The sequence below is a fragment of the Delphinapterus leucas genome, chromosome 1, assembly GCF_059928025.1.
Source record: "Delphinapterus leucas isolate spDelLeu-1000000601 "Yukka" chromosome 1, BTC_Dleu_Yukka2, whole genome shotgun sequence".
Lineage (NCBI taxonomy): Eukaryota > Metazoa > Chordata > Mammalia > Artiodactyla > Monodontidae > Delphinapterus > Delphinapterus leucas.
Window position 1 is genome coordinate 20,215,581 of NC_143129.1, and position 22,463 is coordinate 20,238,043.

Below are 22,463 nucleotides of genomic sequence, written 5' to 3' on the forward strand. Positions count from 1 at the left end.
GCTTTTTTCCTAGTCTTTCTTTTTAGTATTCAATCAATTTGAGATCAAAATAGCATTCATATAAATCAACATGCTTATGCAAAGCAGGAGCAGCCTATTTACATGAGCTCCTCTGGAAATGAAAGCTGTTACAATGAAGAGAAAGCTGTGCTAAGGAAGCATTATGGATTTCACAAATCTTGCACCAACAAGGCATTGTATCTTATACCAAACCACCAGAAGAAAAGTCAAAAAGAAACTGTCAGTGATATTCTTTCTTTCTCTCTCTGTCTCTCTCTCTCGAGGTAAAAAGTCCTTTATCCAAAAATCGCTGTAGATTTTTGTCTATGCCCAGCTAAACAAGAGATAAAGGAACTAGGGTTTTCCTGGTAGCTCAGTGGTTAAGAATCCGCCTGCCAATTCCGGGGACTCGGGTTCAAGCCCTGGTCCGGGAAGATCCCACATGCCGTGGAGCAACTAAGCCTGTGCGCCACAACTACTGAGACTATGCTCTATAGCCCACGAGCCACAACTACTGAAGCCCGCGCGCCGAGAGCCCGTGCTCCGCAACAACAGAAGCCACAGCAATGAGAAGCCCGTGTGCCACAACGAAGAGCAGCCCCCGCTCGCCGCAACTAGAGAAAGCCACGTGCAGCAACGAAGACCCAACGCAGCCAAAAAGAATAGAGTAAAACAATAAAATAAAATAAATAAATTTATTTAAAAAAGATAAAGGAACTAAAGTCTAGTTCAAGGTTCAGGATAAAAATACTAACAGATTATGCTTATGATTTATTTCTACTGAGAAATAATGGGCCCAAGATTTGGGTCCATCTTTATATGGTAGAGAAAGAAAAAGCAGAGATCTTGAGTGGGAAAATTTGAGTAATATGCCCTGATCTTTTATTTTTAACGAATCAAGAAATTAAATATCTTGAGAACAGACGTAGAGTTGCCTACTTTGTCTATCTCAATCTATTCTATCTATCTATCTATCTATCTATCTATCTATCTATCATCTATCGCCTATCTATCTACTTGTTAGCTAACTGATAAGCCAATCCATCTGGTTTGTATCCCAAGATTCCCTCACATCATCATTGAGTATATAAACAGTGTGTGAGCTACTCACAAAAAAGAAGGGACATTTTAAGAGCTGGAAACAGAAGTACAGCTTATGAATTCCATGGCCAAGAGAAAAAAAAGTAAGGATACTTTTATCTTTCATGTATTCAGAATATCCTTAACCCCACAGCATTAGTGGAATTGAACATATTTTTTATAATAAAAAATTAGATGATTAAAATTTCCACTAAAGTAACTTATTTGGGTTTAATGAACACTTGCACATGTGTGTACACACACACACACACACACACACACATAAGAGTTAGGAACTTCCCAATGCAGAGCTGTTAAAAATGAGAACAAGTTAGGACTGGCCAAGTTGGGGTGTTTTCCTCTCTAACGTTTTGGATGAAACAGCGAAAGGAGTTACAATGTAAGAAGATGTCATGGAAAACACAGGTTAACTATTTGAATACATTGTAAATAACTAAAATGATCTAACCATAAATTCTATAACTGACTAGTGAAAGAATAGATCTATTTGTTTTCAATCTAATTTTTGATATCTAACTAGTGACTATTACCATCTTTATGCTGTTTTCCATTAAAAAATAAAATTGTTCTTTTATTTACTCCGCTCCCCTCCCCATCCCCCAGGTCTAATCACTGTAGTTTGCTTTATAAAGTTTTAATTACATGAGATGTCAGCATCTGTCACCACGCTGCCCAGATCTCATTGCTGTGGAAACAATGGGCTCAGTTGTTTGTCCTCTGTTGAAAACTGCCTCTTAGAAATCTTCCTTCAGAGGAGTCTTTGTCAAAATGTGTTCCTTGGCTACAATCATCAAAATCATCTTGTGTTCTTGTAAGATAATTTATAGTGAAAAGATCTCAGAACCTGCCTTTTTAACAGATTTCCAAGTGATTCTTGTGCCCAGTCTTATTTGAGAAACAGAGAGAGCTCTTCTCTATAGAACCAGGTACACAAATCTAGGCACCATACATTTTTCAATTTCTGTTCATGTGTTGTCTATTTAGAGTTGTACTTTGCATTACTTTTGTCATTACCTTCAGCCATTCAAATAAGCACACAGCATGTATCTGGTTGCATATGTTACAATTGCAATGATCACCACCAAGTTTATTACAGTGGCCACAGTTCCAAGCAGAACCAGAGTTCACTAGCTTTGGAGAACAACCATTTGCTGCCTAGTTTTCACTCCAGGTGCAAATTTCTTGAAACATTGATCTTTCTGGAACTTGTTGGGTCTATTTTTTCTTTACAGCCCAGATGAATATTATTAACCATTCTAAAATGCTCCTAATTCCTCTCATCCAACATTTCTCCTTCTAATTTTATTCCAGAAGGAAAGCAAGATTTGTGAATGGAAGCATTTGTAATAAATTTTGTGAAAGAGAAAGAGAAGGACCCACGACTCTGCCGAGGATGGCAGAAGGGGAGATGCTTCAGAAATTCTCTTAGAGTGGTGGCCCATTGGGTGCTTATGTTACTGACCTAGTTATGCTTTAGCACAATTTCCACACTTAACTGTAAAGCAGTTTTCATTTCAATGCGTTGTCTCGCTCAATGGCTCACAGCTTTCTAAAATAACATTCCCCAGGACTGATACTTTCCAAGTGTAGCCTCACTGCAAAGAGAAACTCTTAATGTACATTTCCACATTTCCAGGGTTTCTTGATGTGTTTTTCCTTTATCATGGAATAAAAAAGTCCTTAATGGTAAAAATACCTTATGATTCTTTTGGTTGGGGAAATGCTACAAGTCTTGATAAGACCAAGAGGCCATACCTAGTGATGCTTTCTATACTGTTAGCATCCAGCTGATGTCTATTTGTTCTTGTATTTGCTATCATATTCCATATAAAAATGGATCACAGGAATAACCAAATTCAGCCAGTGATCTTTCACAAAAACCCTCTAATCTGTTGATTCCTAATGTAAGTGACAGTGGCTATCCTTGTCCTTGAAGCAATTTGAGATTTTGCTCTTTCTTCCAGGCTGTTTGTTATGAGTTGCAGTATAACTGCTACTCTCAGAGGATTAATACATGGAGGGATTTTTCAGTTCTCTGCAACTTCTGTGCTATTCTAAAACACACTTCCTTGTGGAATAATGATAATTTTTGATGAAACAGAGACATTTCAACAATATTGTTTCATATCAAGCAGCGTTAGGGAGGCAACATCATTATAAAAACTGGAGAATGTGAATATATTTTCGTGACGATTCACATCAGAAGTAAACAAAAATCCAACATGAACAGCCATGCCAGTAATTAATAAGAAGAGTAAATAGGTCGCATGTTAACAGGCAAACAATTAAATTATTTGTTTCTTAGGGGCATGTAATGAGATTGTTATCACACTCCCAGAAGAGAGACAAATAGATATTAAAAAGGTCTTTCCGATACCTGTATTGGCTGAGGCCAACAGCTAATTCAATAGATTCGATCAAAATCACCTCTTTTTTCACTGCTCCTGATTTATGACTTGGGCTGTAGTTAGTCATCATTCACTGCAGTTTGCTCTCCAGCACTCATAAACTATGCCTCATAAATAAAAAGATACAATCAAGGAAATCATATCAATTCATCTACAACCTTGGAGTATATTTTCCCATAGCACTCACGCTAATGTCTTTTTAAAGGGTAGCTTGCCGTGGGTTTTGAATATGTGCGAAGAGCAACGTGCCAAAACGGACTCTGCCAGAACCGTGGTTAAGAGAGACTCGTGGCTAGAAAGGGAAGGCAATAAATCTGAAAAGATAACGAGATTAAAAAAAAATTTCATGAACCGTCCTGTAGGCTGCAGTCATAAAGGAATAACTTGCTGAAAAGCTCTGTGTAGCTATCTGTTTAACCATCAACCTATCTGATTTTCTTTCATCATCAAATGGACTTTTTTCAGCATCTCTGTTTGCATGGTGCTTTGCTGGGTCCATTAATAGTTATGCTTTTACAGATATGGTCCTTGCATTCCAGGCTTCTTTAATCTAAAACACTTTGGATCGGGCAAGATGGAACACAATTTTAATTGAATTCTGGGACCCAGGGGACGAAGGGTACAGCAGAACATTGTGTTCCTTTCTACTGGTGCTTTTGAAATTCAGGGATGTGAAGCTAGTAAAGAGATTACGAGACATTTTCCTTGCTAGAAATGGGTGTCTTCTGTCACTACTGCTGAGCATACAGCCTTGCCCTTTGTGGGTGCTCAACAAATATTAATGGCTCTCTTCTAAAATATAAGGAGGGGAAAATTGGCTTCAGCATTAGTGGGGAATACTGAAACTAGCTTCCATGCGATGTTCGTAATGATAATGAAAATTTGGAATTTATCATACTCCTTTTTATTGCTTGTGTCTGCCCTCCCTGAGAGAAAATAGGAACCCAGTCCCATCCAGCTCTCATGGAGGATACGTAAAAGTAGGTCATGGGTTTATTGAGCACTTATACTTTTATAAGGGTATTACATGTACTCATTTATTTCATCCTCTCGGCAATCCTATGAGGCTGGTATTAGCATCACCACCAGTTTACACACAGGGAAACAGAGGCACAGAGAAGTTTATGCACCTTGGTATGTGGCAGGGCCAGCCTTCTAATACAGGTACGTGATGTAAAAGCCTGAACTCTCTACTTTTTTCTGTTGAAGGAGGGTCTGGACACATCTTGTAAGTGTTTGAGATCCTGCCCTAGAGCTGTCATTAACCCCTGCACAGACTGGCTGTTTCTGCAGAGAACGGCCCCAAAGTGAGGCGGTGACAGTGACCGCAAACATCACAGCATCCATACCTGCTGCCGCGTGTCATGCTTTAAACAATATCGCATGTTAGACAGAGGCAAATGCTACTCAAATACTTTCCCTACTGTTCCAAACATGTGTAAATGCACGTAAATTCCACTGTGTTAACTGAGATCATAACTATACCCTACTAACGTAACACTGGAAACATATCCTTTCTCCACAATTAGTTGCTAGAGTAAGCTAAGCTCACAATCGCCAATCATGATTAACATCTCAAGAAGTGATAGTATAGTTAACTAGGTAAGATTATCTATCATCTGTACTCACTGAGCCATTCTATGTGCCTCGCTATTCTATGAGTTGGGGAGACAACAGTGAACAAGGCTGGAGTTAACACCCTGTTAGGGAGAGCCAGCCAATAAACACAAAACAAAAAGGTGACGATACATGCTAGAAAGGAAACAACTTACAGCATATAGCAATGGAGTAGGGAATGGTTGAGTTGTCCAGGAGGTGCTCTCAGGAGGTGATAATCAAGCTGGGATACTAAGGACAAGAAGGAGGCCACCATATGAAGACCTGGGGGGAGAACATTCTAGGCAAAGGGAGGGCAAGCGCAAAAGGCCATGAGGCTGGCGTCTCAAAAAAGTTTGGTGCAGCTGGACTCGGAGAGTAAGGGCCAGAGAGTGACAGGATGATGACAGATGTGGACAAAAGTCAGACCATGAAAGACCTCACTGAACCAGAGAGGAGTTTGCATTTCATGGGAGGCCAAGGGAGGGTTCCCCGTAAAGGAGCGACTATCTGACTTACGTTGTAGAGGGATAACTGGATATTGACTAATTCTATTGACTATTTCTATCTTAAATTTTACTTTTATATGTGAGTGACACTGTCCTGGCCTTTAAATTAACTTATTTAAAGCTCACAGCAATCCTACTGAAACAGGCTGGGACCTGGGACCCTTTGCTGCAGTTCTTGCATCTGGACAAACGTCTCCTTGAGCTACAAAATACAAAGAAACTATAAGGGACTAAAAATAACTATGTGCATGCAAGTTTGGGGAAAAATTATGGACAACAAGATACAAGAAGACCAAAAAAAGCCAACTGCCACTTCTGAAGAGCCAGGAGCACTCAACATCACCAAAGGCGTGGACAGATCACCTAAGCCACCCTCTGACCCGACCCACGGACACATCCCTACCCTCACCCCATGTAAGGAACCAGCTCCCTGCTGCCTTGGCGAGCAAGCAAGGAGACCTGTTGCTTGCTCTCGCTCCCCTCCTGCTGCAGCAGGGGCCCCGATAAAGTCTTGCCTGAATTTCTTGTCTGGCCTCTGATCAATTTATATTGATTAAGGAGGCTAAGAACCCTGGTCAGTAAAACTACTAAGGTAGGCTTTTTCATTCCCAATTTTACAGGTAAGGAGACTGAGGCTTAGAGAGTAAATTACTGGCTGAGAACACAGAACCAATAAGTCATGCAGCCTAGATTACAACTCGAGTCAGTTTATCTTTGCAGAGTCAGGAGTTCATGCTCCTGATGGGTGTGACTTGAGGACACTGTGCTTCAGCAGAATGATGACGGGATTTGGGATCAGAACATCTGGACTCAAGTTCTGACTCTAACGTTTCTGACTGGGCACCTCACTGGGTCATTCAGTTTCCTGATTATATGGAAAAAATAATCTCTACCTCACAGGACTATTCTGAGATTTACATGCAATAAAGTTGCTACAAATTTTGAGGAATGCGGTGGTGGGTAAGTACACTTATAAATATTTTATTAAGATTTTGAAATCCCCAGAGCTGTACACAAACACAATTTGGAGTAACCGGAGGGTGAATTTAAGAACACAGACTTTAGAACTTAAATTTCTACGTTCAAATTCGAGTTCTCCTGCTCACCAGCTGCATCCTTGGGTATGTTAACTAACCTCGCAGTGCCTCGGATTTCTAAGGGTAATTGTTCAGAAGAATCCTTGTCTCAAATGATTATTATGAGCTAATGTACGTAAAATTTTTAACATAGTCTTTAGCACATAGCAAGCACTAAATACATAACGATGGTTATTATTATATTATTTGTGTGAAACGTCAGGATATGACCCCTTGGAAGAGAAAGTGAGATTAAATAGCAATTCTGTAACTCACTTCTGGGTCCATTTAGCTGTTATGGATCAACAATAGATCTGAAAACCCTCACTACGTTCTGAGGTCAGCCCTCATCTCTCTGTGTCTCTGTCTCTGGGTACTTTTCCACTCTAGAACTCTGAGGGTTAGAATAAATAAAAGCCTGGCTTTTCAGAAATATTGCTGCTGCATCAAAATCTGTTGATTGGGTGGCATCCTCCATTTAACATTATTATTAATTAAAATTCCTCAAAAGCACCCCGAAGTATGTAAAATGAAAATGGTGGAGCAATTCAATGGATTCTTCGAAGTGGAGAATTTTGTTTCCAATTTCCATTGAAAATATGCCTTTGGGAGAGAACTGTACAGTTTCCTAGACACTTATAGGCATCTTAGTAATGATCAGATCCATCAACAGGTAGATAAATCAATTTACAAGAGAAAGCCTCGACCATCTTCTTAAAGATTTTCATCAACGGCATCTGATTTACTTCAATATGTTAACGTTTTTGTCACCATCTGTAGATTTGATTGCTTCATAGAGACCAAGACATTTATTTGGAACTTAATGGAAATACACCATTAGCCCAAGTACTTAAGTGCAATCCTCCTAAAGCCTTCAGAGTTACTTAGTGTTTTATCAATAATCACAGAGTGGCAAGCCAAAGCTTGCCAGGTGATCCTCTAGCCCAAAAAGAATTCTGCTGGAGAAGGTATTGTCACAACATGGGTGAGAAGCAGCTCCAATCTGGGGTACAGGGGATGTGCTGGGTATTCTCTGTTTGTCCCCAGATCCATTCTCTGCCCTTCCCTGCTCCTCTCTGTAGCCCGTGAAGCTGGTTCTGCAAACTGCTTTACAAAAGAAGGAGAAGGGTTTTGTTTTCTCCTTCTCTCTCTCTTTGGTATCCCGGTTTGGCAACAGGCTGCGTTCCTTCTCTATGGGCACAGCTTCTAAATGGCAGCCCCACCCCACTGGCTATAGCATTTACTGGGTTCCGGAAACAGCTTCTTCCTCTTGTCCTTTTAGGTCTAGAGGTAATGGCTTCTGGCTATGGCTAGTCCCAGAATATGTTAATATCCCTTATTGATTCTCTTAATCCTGCCCATACCTCCATAAAGTCTTTTCATTAAATTCTCTTTAAATGTCCTTTTGACATTTAACTGCTCCCTGCTGAGATTCTGACTGCTGGAGGGGAGAACATTTTGAACCCTTCCAAGGTACCAATAACAGTGTGTAGGCTGAGAGATGCATTTGCTCATAAGGATGGAGAGATTTGGAAAGAGCATCTTTTGTGAGACTGCAGAAATAGAGAAATAGTCCCTCCTCATGTCTCTGTGGAATGCTTCTCGTCTTTAATGTCAAGGAACCACCCGTGCTCCTCAAGACCATCTGGCCAGAGAGTGGAATGAGAGTGTCCAGGAGAGTTTGGTGTGGGACTGGGCTGTCCCTGAAGATGAGGAGTTGTCTGTTTCTTTGTCTTATCAACTCAACTTTAAGCCCCTGAGCAGCAGAGTCCATGGTTTTTAGCCTCTTGCAGCAATCCTAGCAACTAGACATACACTCTGAACTTGGTGGCTGCTTAATAACTACAAGTTATTAAATCCTCAACTTAGAGGATAAAGGGAAAGAAGGAAAACATGTCTCACCCTTTCCTAAGTTTCAGGTGACTTTGGAGAACCTTCATTTTTATGGCTACCTTGCTAAGCAGTAACCGTTTGTGAAAAGCCATGAGGGCAGGTTGGAATTCTACATTACCTACATTCACTTGGAGAAAATTTGGTTGCATTGAACGTTTTATGTCCAGCCAACAAGCTTCCAACACAGAGACAGGAGGATCAATCATGGCTTAAGTGAGTTGGGTCAACAGGAAGGTGAGAAGCAACCCATCTTCAGACGAGTAACTTGTCTCAAAGGCAACGTAGAGATCGCTGACAAAAAGGGCTTAGGAGTAGAGCCCTAGGGGGTGCCATGAGGGACAGAACAAAAACAGACGTGCTCCTGTGTGCCCTCACAGGTAGAGATGACCTCCTGTTGCAACAAAAGACCTGATGGCCAAAAAGGACATGGTCCCTGGCCTGAGTGCCAGAATTCAGATTTCCATTCACGAAATGTCCTGATGGTCTTCAGTCTAAGCTGTGGCGCTCAGGCTCTAAGGTGTTAGAATGCATGCACGGCTTGAGTCAGCCAATATCAATAAATCATTTAAAACCTTGAGCTGTGGGAGTCGTGGGTGGGCGCAGCTTAGATCCTGTAGGAGAAACTAACTAGACAACAGCCTCCACACCAGTCAGAAATACATTAGGGGGATTCATACCTGATTAAATGCAAGCCGAAAGCCAAACAGAAAACATGCTCAATGAATTTTCTCTAAATACGATACCAAAAAACTCTTAAGAAAGGAATGAGTAAAGGGTGATGGCAAGAGAAAACAAGCAATCTGAAGTAAGTTACCAGTCACAGAAATGTAGAATCAGACTATCAGAGTTCAAGAGAATCTTATCCATGGGAACATGGGCAAGTCATTCTTTTCCTGGGAAGAGAGTAGCAAGGACCAGAAAGGTTGAACTGTCTCATCAAAGGGGCATCACACCTTCAGAGCCAATTGTGCTCTTGGTTAGAGATGTTTACATTCTAACACCAGCTTAATGACTGTTAGTGACAGAAGAATTTTGTTAACCTGGCTCTTTTCCCTCTTGGAAGAAAGCACCTCCTTCTTTTATTTAGTGGGAGGCTAAGGGTAGAGTGGGGAGGCGGCCCTACTGTGTAGCAGGCATCCTGCTGGACACACAAAATTTCTTAGTTCTCATAATACACCCTTTTTTTTAAAAGATTTTTTTTTGATGTGGACCATTTTTAAAGCCTTTACTGAATTTGTTACAATATTGCTTCTGTTTTATATTTTGGTTTTTTGGCCACGAGGCATGTGGAATCTTAGCTCCCCGACCAGGGATCGAACCTGCACTCCCTGAATTGGAAGGCAAAGTCGTTTTTTTTGCGGTACGCGGGCCTCTCACTGTTGTGGCCTCTCCCGTTGTGGAGCACAGGCTCCGGGCACGCAGGCTCAGTGGCCATGGCTCATGGGCCCAGCCGCTCCGCGGCATGTGGGATCTTCCCGGACCAGGGCACAAACCCATGTCCCCTGCATCGGCAGGCGGACTCTCAACCATTGCGCCACCAGGGAAGCCCAGGAAGGCAAAGTCTTAACCACTGAACAGCCAGCGAAGTCCCCAATATACCCATTTTTGAATGAGCAAGTGAGGCTATAAGAAATGAAGTATCTTGCCCAAACTGTATGATTTTCATTCAGTTTTTTCATCTGGAAAACAGAATGGCTGTGAGCATCAAATGGGAAAGAGCATCAGGATTCTAACGATTTCACGGTAGCATGGCTGCTGTGTGCAGTTGTGGGGGCAGCTCTGGTTTCTGGCTGAAAGTGTTTCCCACATACCCATGAAACCCTGACTGAAGGAGGGGGCCCTATGCCCAGGCCTATTCAATCATGGTCGCCTATTCTCTTGCTCACGGGAACGTACATAGTGCTAGGCTGTCAGTAAGAGTCCTGCCCTTGGTTGGTTTATGGATATTGGATGACAGAAGTCCTCTTTCCACTCTGAGGTGGGAGGGTAATGATAATAACACCTGTTATTATTATGCTAGTTGAATAGCTTCGAGGTATGAGGTGCTGTCCTGAGCATATTCACATAGCAACACATTTCATCCCAAAGCAAGGCCAAGAGTACAGTGGTGCTCCTATCGACATTTTAAAGACAAGGAAACCAAAGCACAGAGAAGGGTGGAATCACGCAGTGCTGGGGTAGTGATTTTCTCCGATGCCTGGAGAGAGTCTGGTATAGAATGAGGCAGCACTATTTACAATAGCCAGGACATGGAAGCAACCAAAACGTCTATCGACAGATGAATGGATAAAGAAGATGCGGCACATATATACAATGGAATATTACTCAGCCATAGAAAGGAACGAAACTGAGTCATTTGTAGTGATGTGGACGGACCTAGAGTCTGTCACACAGAGTGAAGTAAGTCAGAAAGAGAAAAATAAATACCGTATATTAACACATATATATGGAATCTAAAAAATATATGGTCATGAAGATCCAGGGGCAAGACAGAAATAAAGACACAGACATACTAGGGAATGGACTTGAGGACCCGGGGAGGGGGAAGGGTACGCTGGGACGAAGTGAGAGAGTGGCGTGGACATATATACACTACCAAATGTAAAATAGATAGCTAGTGGGAAGCAGCCGCATAGCACAGGGAGATCAGCTCGGTGCTTTGCGACCACCTAGAGGGGTGGGAGGGAGGCTCAAGAAGGAGGGGATATGGGGATATATGTATACATATAGCTGATTCACTTTGTTGTACAGCAGAAACAAACACAACACTGTAAAGCAATTATAGTCCAATAAAGATGTAAAAACAAAAAAAATGAAGCCAAATCAAGGCAACCTGAGGTGAAGGAAGGAGAGAAGGAATGAATCCAACAGTGTCAAATCCTGCATCTCAGGCTCCCAGAGGGATTCTTGAGAGAGAAAAAAGTGTTTGCACCTTTTCCTTGGTTTCAAGGAACTTCTTTCGTCCCTTTCCCAGACAGGTGAGCAGAAACAATTCTCTTCCATTTAAGGGCAAGTTGGCTTTCACTTGGAGTGAAATAGTCCTGACACCTTACTGATGATGTAGATTTTCTCGAGGGCCTAAGTGGGACTCTTATTTAGTAAACTAAAAAAATTAATTTTATTATTTATTTACATTTATATTTTATAATATACTTCTAATTCATTCAATACATTTATTAGTACATAAATAAATTAGGTTTCAGAAACACCGCTATTGATCCTTCCATATATCCATTTTGGTGGTGGATAATGACACGACTATTTGTGTATGAAGCTGGTCTCATACCCTCACTTGCTTTTTTTAAAAAAAATTTTATCGAAGTACAGTTGATTTCCAATGTTGTGTTCATTTCTGCTGTACCGCCAAGTGATTCGGTTATACATATATGTGTTCTTTTTCATAGTCTTTTCCATTATGGATTACCATACGACATTGAACATAGTTCCCTGTGCTACACAGTAGGACTCTGTTGTTTATATAGTCACTTGCTTTGATCCAACGTAAAGCTAAAAACTGTTAGAAAATCAAATCGCTTAGGGTCAGAAAATATCCTGTGAGATTTTACAAATCATAGATGACCAAGGCCAATCAAGAGAAGCCAATGTTTGATGAGAATTTTTAAAAGCGTATGGTTGTAGATGACCCTCACTTATGCCCCCAGAATCTAGCCCTGGAGGGAACCTTGAGGTGAAGAAAGGCTGAAGGAGGTTAATTTACTCAAGGATCCAGAAATAGGGGGAAAGGACTAAAAGCTGCTGTCTTTTCTGTTTCTCCTTTCTAGCTTGTCGTCCACACTGTTGCAGCCTTTCGTGGGGCTGGCACAGAGAACGTCTCCGCTGTCCCCTCCTGGAGTCACCACACAGCTCCTTTTGGCAGGAACAGTGAGGACCCACTTGACTGTCTGCCCTCCAACCATTCCTCCATCCTCTCCCGCGTAAACCTTCAGACTGAATTGTTCGGGGCTAGCGTTGGTCTGTTAGTAAGTAGCAGGCTGCCGTCCTGGGGAGCTTCCATAGCAGCAGCCCCAAGATCAGACCCACACTCAAGTGCGTCATACATGGGGTTTCCTCCAAGGCTGACTTGTCGGGTCTCAGTGGTCCAGTCCCGAGGCCCCAGGAGCCTTTGGAGACTCTGGGTGTGCGTGGGTGCTTATCGAAAAAAATCTGTCAAAGTGGGGAAGTTTCAGGAAAACGAATTAAGTCACTGACAATGAAAGGGGGGCCATGGCGGCCCGAGCAAATCCGTGGTGAGTCATCGCCTTCAGCGAGAGTATGAATATGAATGCACAATTACTGAGAACTGCTCAGCGGTCTCAGCTCTCTCCCCGCAGGTCAAAACTGAAGCTTCTTATAAAAGCAGACTCACACCCAGGTCCGTCTCTGAAACCTGCAGAGACTACTGTCTTAATCTTCTTGCTGAACAATTAGAAACTTCCCCACATAGAATTTGGAGCTTTATATCGTATATATTAGTATATCCCAATTTTGAGAGGGTTGATGATAGAAATGAGTACTGTCTGTGAAATAAAACCTCTGCTGGATATGTATTCTGTAGCACAGCTAGCCTGTAATCTTCATTTAACGAAAAGGCCTGTGCATGGGAAGAATTTCATTTGGTAACGATGCACCTCATTGATGTATGAATCACACATTTATAGAGTTGTCTGAAAGTAGGGTTTTGGTAAATAAAATTATATCTGAAATTCACAAATGTTTGTTCTCTGATGAGGCCCTGCACTGCGTCACTCTGCAAAGCCAGCCCATTCATCCTTGTGAAATATTTTTTTAAAAACTCCAAATTTCTGTGATTTCAATTTCAGATCTTTACTCGTTTTATGAAAGCTGATCCTTCAGAGTTTGATCCTTCAGAATCCCAGAATTGTAGAAGCTGTGTTGAAATGGATCAAAACCAGAAAGTTCCTGTTTTAAATGATGATGAATGTTACTCTTCCAGGCCTCCCAAGTGAGACACAAAACAAAATGAAACAACGACAACCAAAACCAAATAAAATCCAGGAGGAAGAGTAAAAGAAATTATTTGATGAATCGAAGACATGAGCTTAGCAGGTAATATATTCTGTCTACCTTTCCAGCTTCATCCAAAATGATAAATATGACTCTGATTCAGGAAAGCCATGGACAGACCAAGGTAAATAGGTTGGTCATCAATTATCATCATGTAAATTAGGCACTTGAGGGGAGCTGGCTTCACTTACTTAGGCAATCAGTTTACGATGGTTTAGGACTGTGATTCTCAGCCCTGACTGTACATTAGAATCACCTAGGGAGGACCTTTTGAAATGCACTGATGCCTGGACCCACCCCATAAGCAGAACTACAGGCGGATGGGGCCTTGGCATTCAGAATGCTGTTAAAGTTCCCCAGACGATTCTAACGTGCAGTCAGGGCTGAGAACACTGATTTAGGAAAGCGGCACCAGAAAATCAGGCTTAAGTAGCATAGCAACATGGCTGTACCCTCCGGGACAGTATTTCTCAAAAAAGTAGGTTGTGGACCACCTAAGCTGCTGGTTAAAAATGCAGATTTCTGGGAATTGCCATCCCACCCCTCTGCGTCTGCATTTTGAATGTGCTCTTTGGGCAATCCTTTTGTACTATAAACACCGAGAGCCACTAACGCCTTAGGGCGTTCAATTTTGAGGTATCACTGAAAACTTAGAAGGTGCTTGTAAAATCACACAGCTTCTGCCCACCTCCAAACATGCCAGTTCCCATACTGATGTGTGAGTCATTGTGAGGTGACATCTGCTGGTCTTTGCCTCCAAGATATTCTGTAGCAAATGATTCTCCCCTCTCTCAGTGAGAATCTCTTTCTCCAGGTATTTCTTGACCCTCTCGTTCATCAGAATTTATCCGCGCTGTATTCTTTTCCCCAGAGCTCTATCATTGGTCATCAGATTGATGAATTAATTTAGACTAGGTGGAACCGAGCAGAATCCTGCAGGGCCTCCTCACCCTCCAACTACAAAACCGAGCAGTTAATGGTGAGGACAAGAGAGTCATAGACTCGGTGTCTGATGCACATTCCTGAGTTGTTCTATAGACACTGTAACTGCCACCAGAGGAAAAAAGCTAACTGCATGATGACCAGACTGTAGCCATGACATAACTGCTCCATCTTGAGTAGTACTGAATCTGTGGCTAGCACAATTCCAAGAACTGGCCTCAAGACAATGGGATTAACGTTATTGCTCATAATAATCTATATCTTTGCGGGCATCAAAATAATTGTAGCTTGCTCTGCCCGTATATGTAAGCAGACAACTAAAATTGTCAGCAAAGAGACCCATGTTGACATCTTCCACTCTGAGAATACGGTGCCTAAATGTATGGACACCAAGGGGGGAAGGGGGGCGATGATTTGGGAGATTGGGCTTGACATATATACACTATTGATACTATGTATAAAATAGATAACTAATGAGAACCTACTGTATAGCACAAGGAACTCTACTCAATGCTCTGTGGTGAGCTAAATGGGAAGGAAATCCGAAAAAGAGGGGATATATGTATACATATAGCTGGTTCACTTTGTTATACAGCAGAAGCTAACACAACATTGTAAAGCAACTATACTCCAATAAAAATTAATTAAGAAAAAAAAAAGAATATGGTGCCTATGTCAGCATGAAAAAGTTACGGAGGATAGACCTCTGCCCCTAATCCCATAGAAATGGAATGATGTCTGACAAGTGGGGGTTTGTAAGCTGCTCTTTGCAGGAAACCGCCCTCAGCAAGGAGCCCCTTTTCTTGTCACTTTAGCAAAGCTATATTGTAACTAACTTTTAAACCAGGCGCCCCCGTGCTCTACTCATCTCCCGTCCAAGCACACCTTTCAAATCTTTTAATCACACAACACCTGGCCTAACTTGTCTTCCATAGATCAAAGAAGTAGAAATGAAGAATAAGTAACTAACAGATGACCAGATCTCTTCCCTACCTTCCCCTTCAGTAATCTCCCAAACAAACTGTGTGACCAAGATGAGATCTAGAGGAAGATCACAAGCCTACATGCAGTGGGGGATGGCGAAGACTCTGACCCCTTATGTCAATGATTAACTGAGATTACTTCTCTGTTTCCCTTGAAAAGCTTTCATGGCCGAGCAGAATCTTTGGAGGTGGTTTTTGGGGGACACTAAGTCCACCATCCCCAGATGGCCGGCATTCTGATTAAAGGCACCTTTCCGTTTTATTTACATTTGTATGTAATTGATTTTGTTAGCCTCTAGCAGCAGGACACCCTCCCCCATTCGATAACATAGGGAATGTTTGGGAGCTATCTTCAATGATTTAACTCAAAACTGGAAATGAATACAATGACATAGGGCCAGGTAGTGGGGTGTGGGGAGGGACACTGGACACCCTCCAGGCACACCAGGTGGACGGCCACCTACCCGACCATGGGTTCTCACCATCCTTCTGATGAATAGGTTTCCATCTCTGGGCAGTTTCTCGGTTCTTTGTTTTCATCCCCTACGAATATATGGATTGTCTCAAAAACACAATCCTCTGTAGGAGGGTCAAATCACAGATATGGTGGGCGAACCAATGACTCTAGGACAATAAAGGTGTTTTCTGAAAAGCAGCCTGTGGATAAAGTAACCCTCAGACAGGTTTGAGATCAATTCAAATTCATCTCAAAGACAAAATGTTCTTTTGTTAAAGGGAAATCAATTCTTATAGTACATTACTTCCTAAATGACTTTGGGAAGATAACTCAGGATCTATAAAGACTTAGCATTTGCACAGGCTAAATAAATCCAATATTTTAGTTCATTTATTTCAGCATTTAATCTATATTTTTCAAAATATTTCCTGTAAAATCTTGGTTTTGGGGCTGATAGGCTAGATTTTTTGTTTTTTTCTGCTCTCTATCCTTCTTATGTTGTAACAACATGGGATTAGCTAGTAAATGCAAATTTGAGGTCAGTCTGCTGTGAAAACCAAATTAAGTAATTTCATTTGGGTGATGTGAGTATGGGGGAGGAGCCTGACACAGGGCTGATAGTAACAGTTACAAAAGAGACAGCATAGGGGCTTCCCTGGTGGCGTAGTGGTTGAAAGCCCACCTGCCGATGCAGGGGACATGGGTTCGTGCCCCGGTCCAGGAAGATCCCACATGCTGCAGAGCGGCTGGGCCCGTGAGCCATGGCCGCTGAGCCTGTGCGTCCAAGCCTGTGCTCCACAACGGGAGAGGCCACAGCAGTGAGAGGCCCGCGTACTGCAAAAAAAAAAAAGAGCATAGCCTGAGGTCCTTAACTTGTCTCCCCTCTGAAATGTGGGTCCCTTGGTAACTGGTTGTCCTTAGCTTCTGGTGAGTGTATGGCTGTTAGCATCACTGTTGCCATATTGGGTTCGTACCTTTCCTCCTGGCCTTCCATTGACCCTACCCAGGACTGAACTGTGCAGTCTGTGCAGTGACTCAGTTCTCTGCCTCAAGCGCTTTGTAGTTAGTAGATATTCTTTCATAATCACTAGGACCAGGTGGCCTCTATGGTCTGTTGGTCCCCAAACAACGATGAAGACCTTCGCTGACATGTTCCCACAGGGCCCACAAAACTAGTTACCGATTCATAAATCTTGACTTAGGAATGCATGTCCTGTTTCCAAGCACGTACCCCCTACCCTAGGTTAACTATAAAACTGTCCCATTGGTCCCTTGATGGTGTTTCTGGATTATTGTCCGCTCAATCCCACCCTGTGCGTAAGTATAATAAACTGATCCATTGATTATACGGAGCTGCTTGCCTCAATTTTTGGTCTCAAGATACCTTCTCAGTCTGGTGGGCACTTTTCATTCTCTCCATCCTCCAACCGTAAGAAAACTGACAGAGCTAAGACACGGGCTTGGAGTTTACCATTCCTTAGAAAACTCAGGTAAGACTTTACAGATGATATGGCCAATTGTTTACCCAATGACACAGTATGATGCCAAAGAAGCTACAATCACTGGTTTGCTTTCAGTATCCACAGGTCTCTTAGTTTTGTCTAGTTAGAGGTCAAATATTTCATGCTGATTCCATTCAGCTCTCTTACAAAGGTGCACTTTTATTCATAAAGGGGACTAGACAATTGAGAATAGAAAGGTCTTTGATAACTTGATACTTTTCTGTAAAGATAATGATAAAGAACAAAAGGGTGGCCACATAGGTTCTGGCTGTTTCTGACAGTATTCTTTCTCCAACTGTGGCATCAATAGATATTTTGTTCCTTCATGACATAAGCCACAATCCTTACCCTAAACCCTTGGGACCTGAAGTGCTTTTAAATAATTTTTAATTTTTTCAGATTTGGGAAAGTTAATAAAATGCATATACTGTATATTTTGTAATATCTGCAGAATGCCCTTGTAATAGAATACTTCTGTAGCAAAATATATAACTATTCATATTAAATGAGATAAATAAATGCTGTAAATAGTGTGGTTTGTTTAAACTGGGTTTTGCTGCTGAATGAGTTGTACCAAACCTAGATAAAAACTTGTTTTTGGGAATTCCCTGGCGGTCCAGTGGTTAGGATGCGGCGCTTTCACTGCCGTGGGCTTGGGTTCGATCCATGGTCGGGAAACTAAGATCCCACAAGCTGCGCAGCTTGGCCAAAAACAAAAAGAGAGAAAGAAAACCCAACAACTTCTTTTAAAGAGATTTTTAGATTTGGAATTGCAAACAAGGGATTATGGGTTTATATCTATGTATTTCTCCAAACCATTCAAGGATCAATTTATATTTTCTTTCTTTTTTTTTTTTTTTTTCGGTACACGGGCCTCTCACTGTTGTGGCCTCTCCCGTTGCAGAGCACAGGCTCCGGACGCGCAGGCTCAGCGGCCATGGCTCACGGGCCCAGCCGCTCCGCGGCATGTGGGATCTTCGCAGACCGGGGCACGAACCTGTGTCCCCTGCATCGGCAGACGGACTCTCAACCACTGCGCCACCAGGGAAGCCCTCAATTTATATTTTCAATTCTAACTAACTTCATTGGGAAATTTGTCCTGTACGTTACTGGCCTAAAACATATTCCTTTCACGTCTAAACTGTTACCTCTAATCACTGCCCTCATTGATTTGCTCGCCATATTCCTGGTGACTTCGTGACCTTATTATTTCTGGTTATGGTAAGCTGTTCAAGGTTCCGTTTCCTCTTCTAGAAAATTGCACTTGGTCTTGTGCCTGGCACGTGGTGCTTGCATCATTCAGGAAGTTTCCTTTGAAACTGCAAGCAAGAGACTTAAGCAACAGGGAATCTATTGGGGGTACAGTCAGCCCTCCTTCTCCATGACTTCTGTATCCGTGGATTCAACCAACTGTGGATCCAAAATATTTGAAAAAAGGATTCCAGAAAGTTCCAAAAAGCAAAACTTGAATTTGCTGCATGCCTGCAACTACTGACATAGCGTTTACATTGTATTTACAGCTATTTACGTGGCACTTACATTGTATTAGGTATTATAAATAATCTAGAGATGAATTAAAGTATAGGGGAGGATGTGCGTAGGTTATATGCAAATACTATACCATTCTATACAAGATACTTGAGCATCTGAGGAGTTTGGTGTCTGCAGGGGTCCTGGAAACAACCCCCCTTGGATACCGAGGGACAACTATATATGTAATTAAAAGAACAGTTGAAGAACCAGGCTTGGAAATGGTGAGGATAAGAAAAGCTTTTGGATTTGATGTTAGAGATATTTTATCAGGACTTAGCTCCACCTTTTAAAATTCTGAGTCACTTTGCTGGAGATCAGGCCCCAGGCAAGTCTGAGGGGCAGAGCAGCGCTTGGGTGCCCAACACTTGGCTAGGTGACAGCCTGACACATTGATTGACACTCCCACCAAGGCTGAGCACGGGGTGGAGGAATCATCCCCCCACAGGAACTGGAGCTGCTTGTTACAAGAAAACTGCAAATGCACCCAGACGGCAAAACAAAACAAACCTAATGGAAGTCTTCTATTGATTTCAAAATACCTTCAGAATAGTATTCTTAATTCCTGACTTTTTAGGGATATGCGAAGTCCTCTTTTTTAGGCTGTCCTCCTACAAAACTTAATTCATCTCCATGCACAGGTTAGTTGTTTTCCCCTAGACTTTTCTCAGCAGTCTATGTCTTTCTTGAGCACAGGGGCTGGAGATGCTTGCCCATTCGATTTTATTTTCTCTCGGTACAATTCCTGAGTTATTTTCAAAGTGATCTTTTCACAAGGAGTATTTCCAGCCAAGGCAACACTGACAGAGAGAAGCTTAATGGTAGAAACCACTTCATTAATAAGAAATGCAAATACTTCACCAGAAATCTGCATAGGAATAACAAGCCTATATCACACGGATCAAGAACTAAGAAAATGAAGAAGGCAAATGAATGTGGCCTTTCCTCCCTCATTTACTGCTTAAATGTTTTTTTAAAGAATATTATTAAACTACATAAGTCCCATGTTTCTTTAAGTGGCTTTTTAGATTGCAAGCAATTTTTTTCCAGACAGGCGCTGACGTGTACCCACACCCATCTCAGTGTGAGTTATTGGTAACACACATTTCTTACCTGGTATTCATACTCTGTGAAAGGCAGTAGTTCCATGTCCATAAAAGAGCTTGAGCTTCCATTATAGGTTAGCACTGGGTTTGATTTTCCAGGCTCAGTTGCTATTTGTCTTCTGTACAATTCATAATATAAAACTTGTCCATTTGGCTGGAGTGGTCCTGTCCACAGAAGGGAAACCATGGGCTGGAATCCCCCTGGAGCCATCTGGACCTCTAGATGTGGAGGCGGTTGCATCCGAGGTGCAACCTCAGGGGTCTGTATGGATGTCCAGTCACCTGATGCACATCCCAGCCTGGTGCAGGCTTGAATTCGAACTTCATACCTTCAGGACACAAGGCAGAAATAACCCATTATTGGCAGAATCGATTTTTGTGGGAAGAATCTTTAAAAGGCCAAGTGTTTTCTGAAAAAAAAGACAGACACATATATATCTATTCTTACCTACAACGAACCCTTTTCAAGGACAACAAAGCCATGTTTCCACGGAAATTTTAGAACATTTTCAAGCCTCCTGGCTTTCCAAACTAAAGGAAGATGCTCACCTGTCTGGAAAGGGCGGGCACGATTCTTCCCTAAACAGGAATGTATAGAATGCTTTCAAGATGCTCTCCAGTAGGAAAATTCTGGTACGCTGTAGAGTTCCTTAACACAGCGAGGGAGAATACAGATCTTGGGAGTTTGAACGAGTTTTCAGCAGCCCTGAGCTCCTCTCTCTGCAGCTGGAGCTAAATGATTCCCCAGGAACGTTTCCAGGTCAGGAAGGAAGGTCATGGAGTCAAGGTCTCTGTGCTAATAAATCCCCTCACCTGATACCTGACATCTTAAAATAGGCTCCCTTACACCACATGGGGAACTTCTGGGGCCAAAGTTAACCCAGCTACACACCAGATTATCAATCATGGAGACACCTTATCACCATCCAGTTAAACTCAACCAATCAATTATGTTTTGCTTCATAGCGGGTCTTCTGCCACTGGGAAAGGTCTATTTACATAACAGGGGCTTTTCCCTTCCAACAAAAGGGGCTTTTGTTAGTCTTAAGTGCCTATGGCTGCAAATAAGTGCTTTCCCCCTCTTTTCCATGCCTCTAATTTTTATGATATTATGACACCCCTAATTTCCCCTCAAGCCCCAGCCACCTCCCTTTCTCCCTTTATTTCTTTTGCTTCCAGGCTTTTCCATCTTCTACTTTCTGCTTTCTCTCTTCCTGATAATCACCGCCTTGTGCTCACTTCCTCGCTTTCTTTCTGTTCCCCTTGCCCTCTTCTTAATTACACTTCTCTCTCCCTTTGGGGAGTCTCCCAGTTCCCTTTTCTGCTTCCCCTTCCCTCCCTCTCCTCTCACGCCCATTTTCACCGTGATGGGCTGCCAGTTAATTGGTGAACAGATCCACAGCTGTGAATGGCAGATCTGCCTTCTAAGCGATTCTGAGAACTCAGTTTTGATTTTCCACGTCTGGATTATTTGTTTTCTGGATTATCTCTGGTGGTTTTAAAATTCTGGGTCAGATTCCTCCTGCTTCTTAGGGTATTCTCAGGATCCTTCTTCCTACTGACCATCTGGGGGGTACCCCAAGGAGGACACACTAGTTTGCAGTACTCAGTAAACATTAAGCTGCTGGAAAGACCCCAAACGACATGAAGCCCAACTCCATATAGACGTCATATTCTGGTTTTATTTTTATTTATTTATTTTTTTTGCGGTATGCGGGCCTCTCACTGCTGTGGCCTCTCCCGTTGCGGAGCACAGGCTCCGGATGCGCAGGCCCAGCGGCCATGGCTCACGGGCCCAACCGCTCCGCGGCATGTGGGATCCTCCCGGACCGGGGCTCGAACCCGCGTCCCTTGCATCGGCAGGCGGACTCTCAACCACTGCGCCACCAGGGAAGCCCTGGTTTTATTTTTGTGTGTGTGATTTGATGTTTTTATTGTTTATACTCTATATAAAGTTATTATAAAATATTGGCTATATTCCCTGTGCTGTACATTACGTCCACATACCTTATTTATTTTACACCCAGTAGTTTGTATGTCTTAACCTCCCTCACCTATCTTGCCCTTCCCTCCTCGTCTCCTCACTGGTAACACTAGTTTATTCTCTGTATCTGTCGGTTTCCCTTTTGTTATATCCATCCATTAGTTTTATTTTTCAAATTCCACATATAAGTGAATACATACAGTATTTGTCTTTCTCTGTCTGACTTATTTCACTAAGCATTATACCCTCCAGGTCTACTCATATTGTTGCAAATGACAAAAATTTCATTCTTATTTATGGCTGAGTAATATTCCGTTGATATTCTAAGTCATTAATGTCACTTACACCTTC

The 22,463-nt window shown here is 42.2% G+C and overlaps 1 protein-coding gene across 1 annotated transcript in view; it reads right to left on the reverse strand.

The window, feature by feature from the left end:
- USH2A (usherin) overlaps positions 1-22,463 on the reverse strand; it is a 777,251-nt gene that overhangs the window by 56,186 nt on the left and 698,602 nt on the right. The window contains exon 63 of the mRNA XM_022579226.3: positions 20,136-20,457. Within this exon, the coding sequence (XP_022434934.3) occupies positions 20,136-20,457 (322 nt within the window). The remainder of the gene's footprint in view (positions 1-20,135; positions 20,458-22,463) is intronic.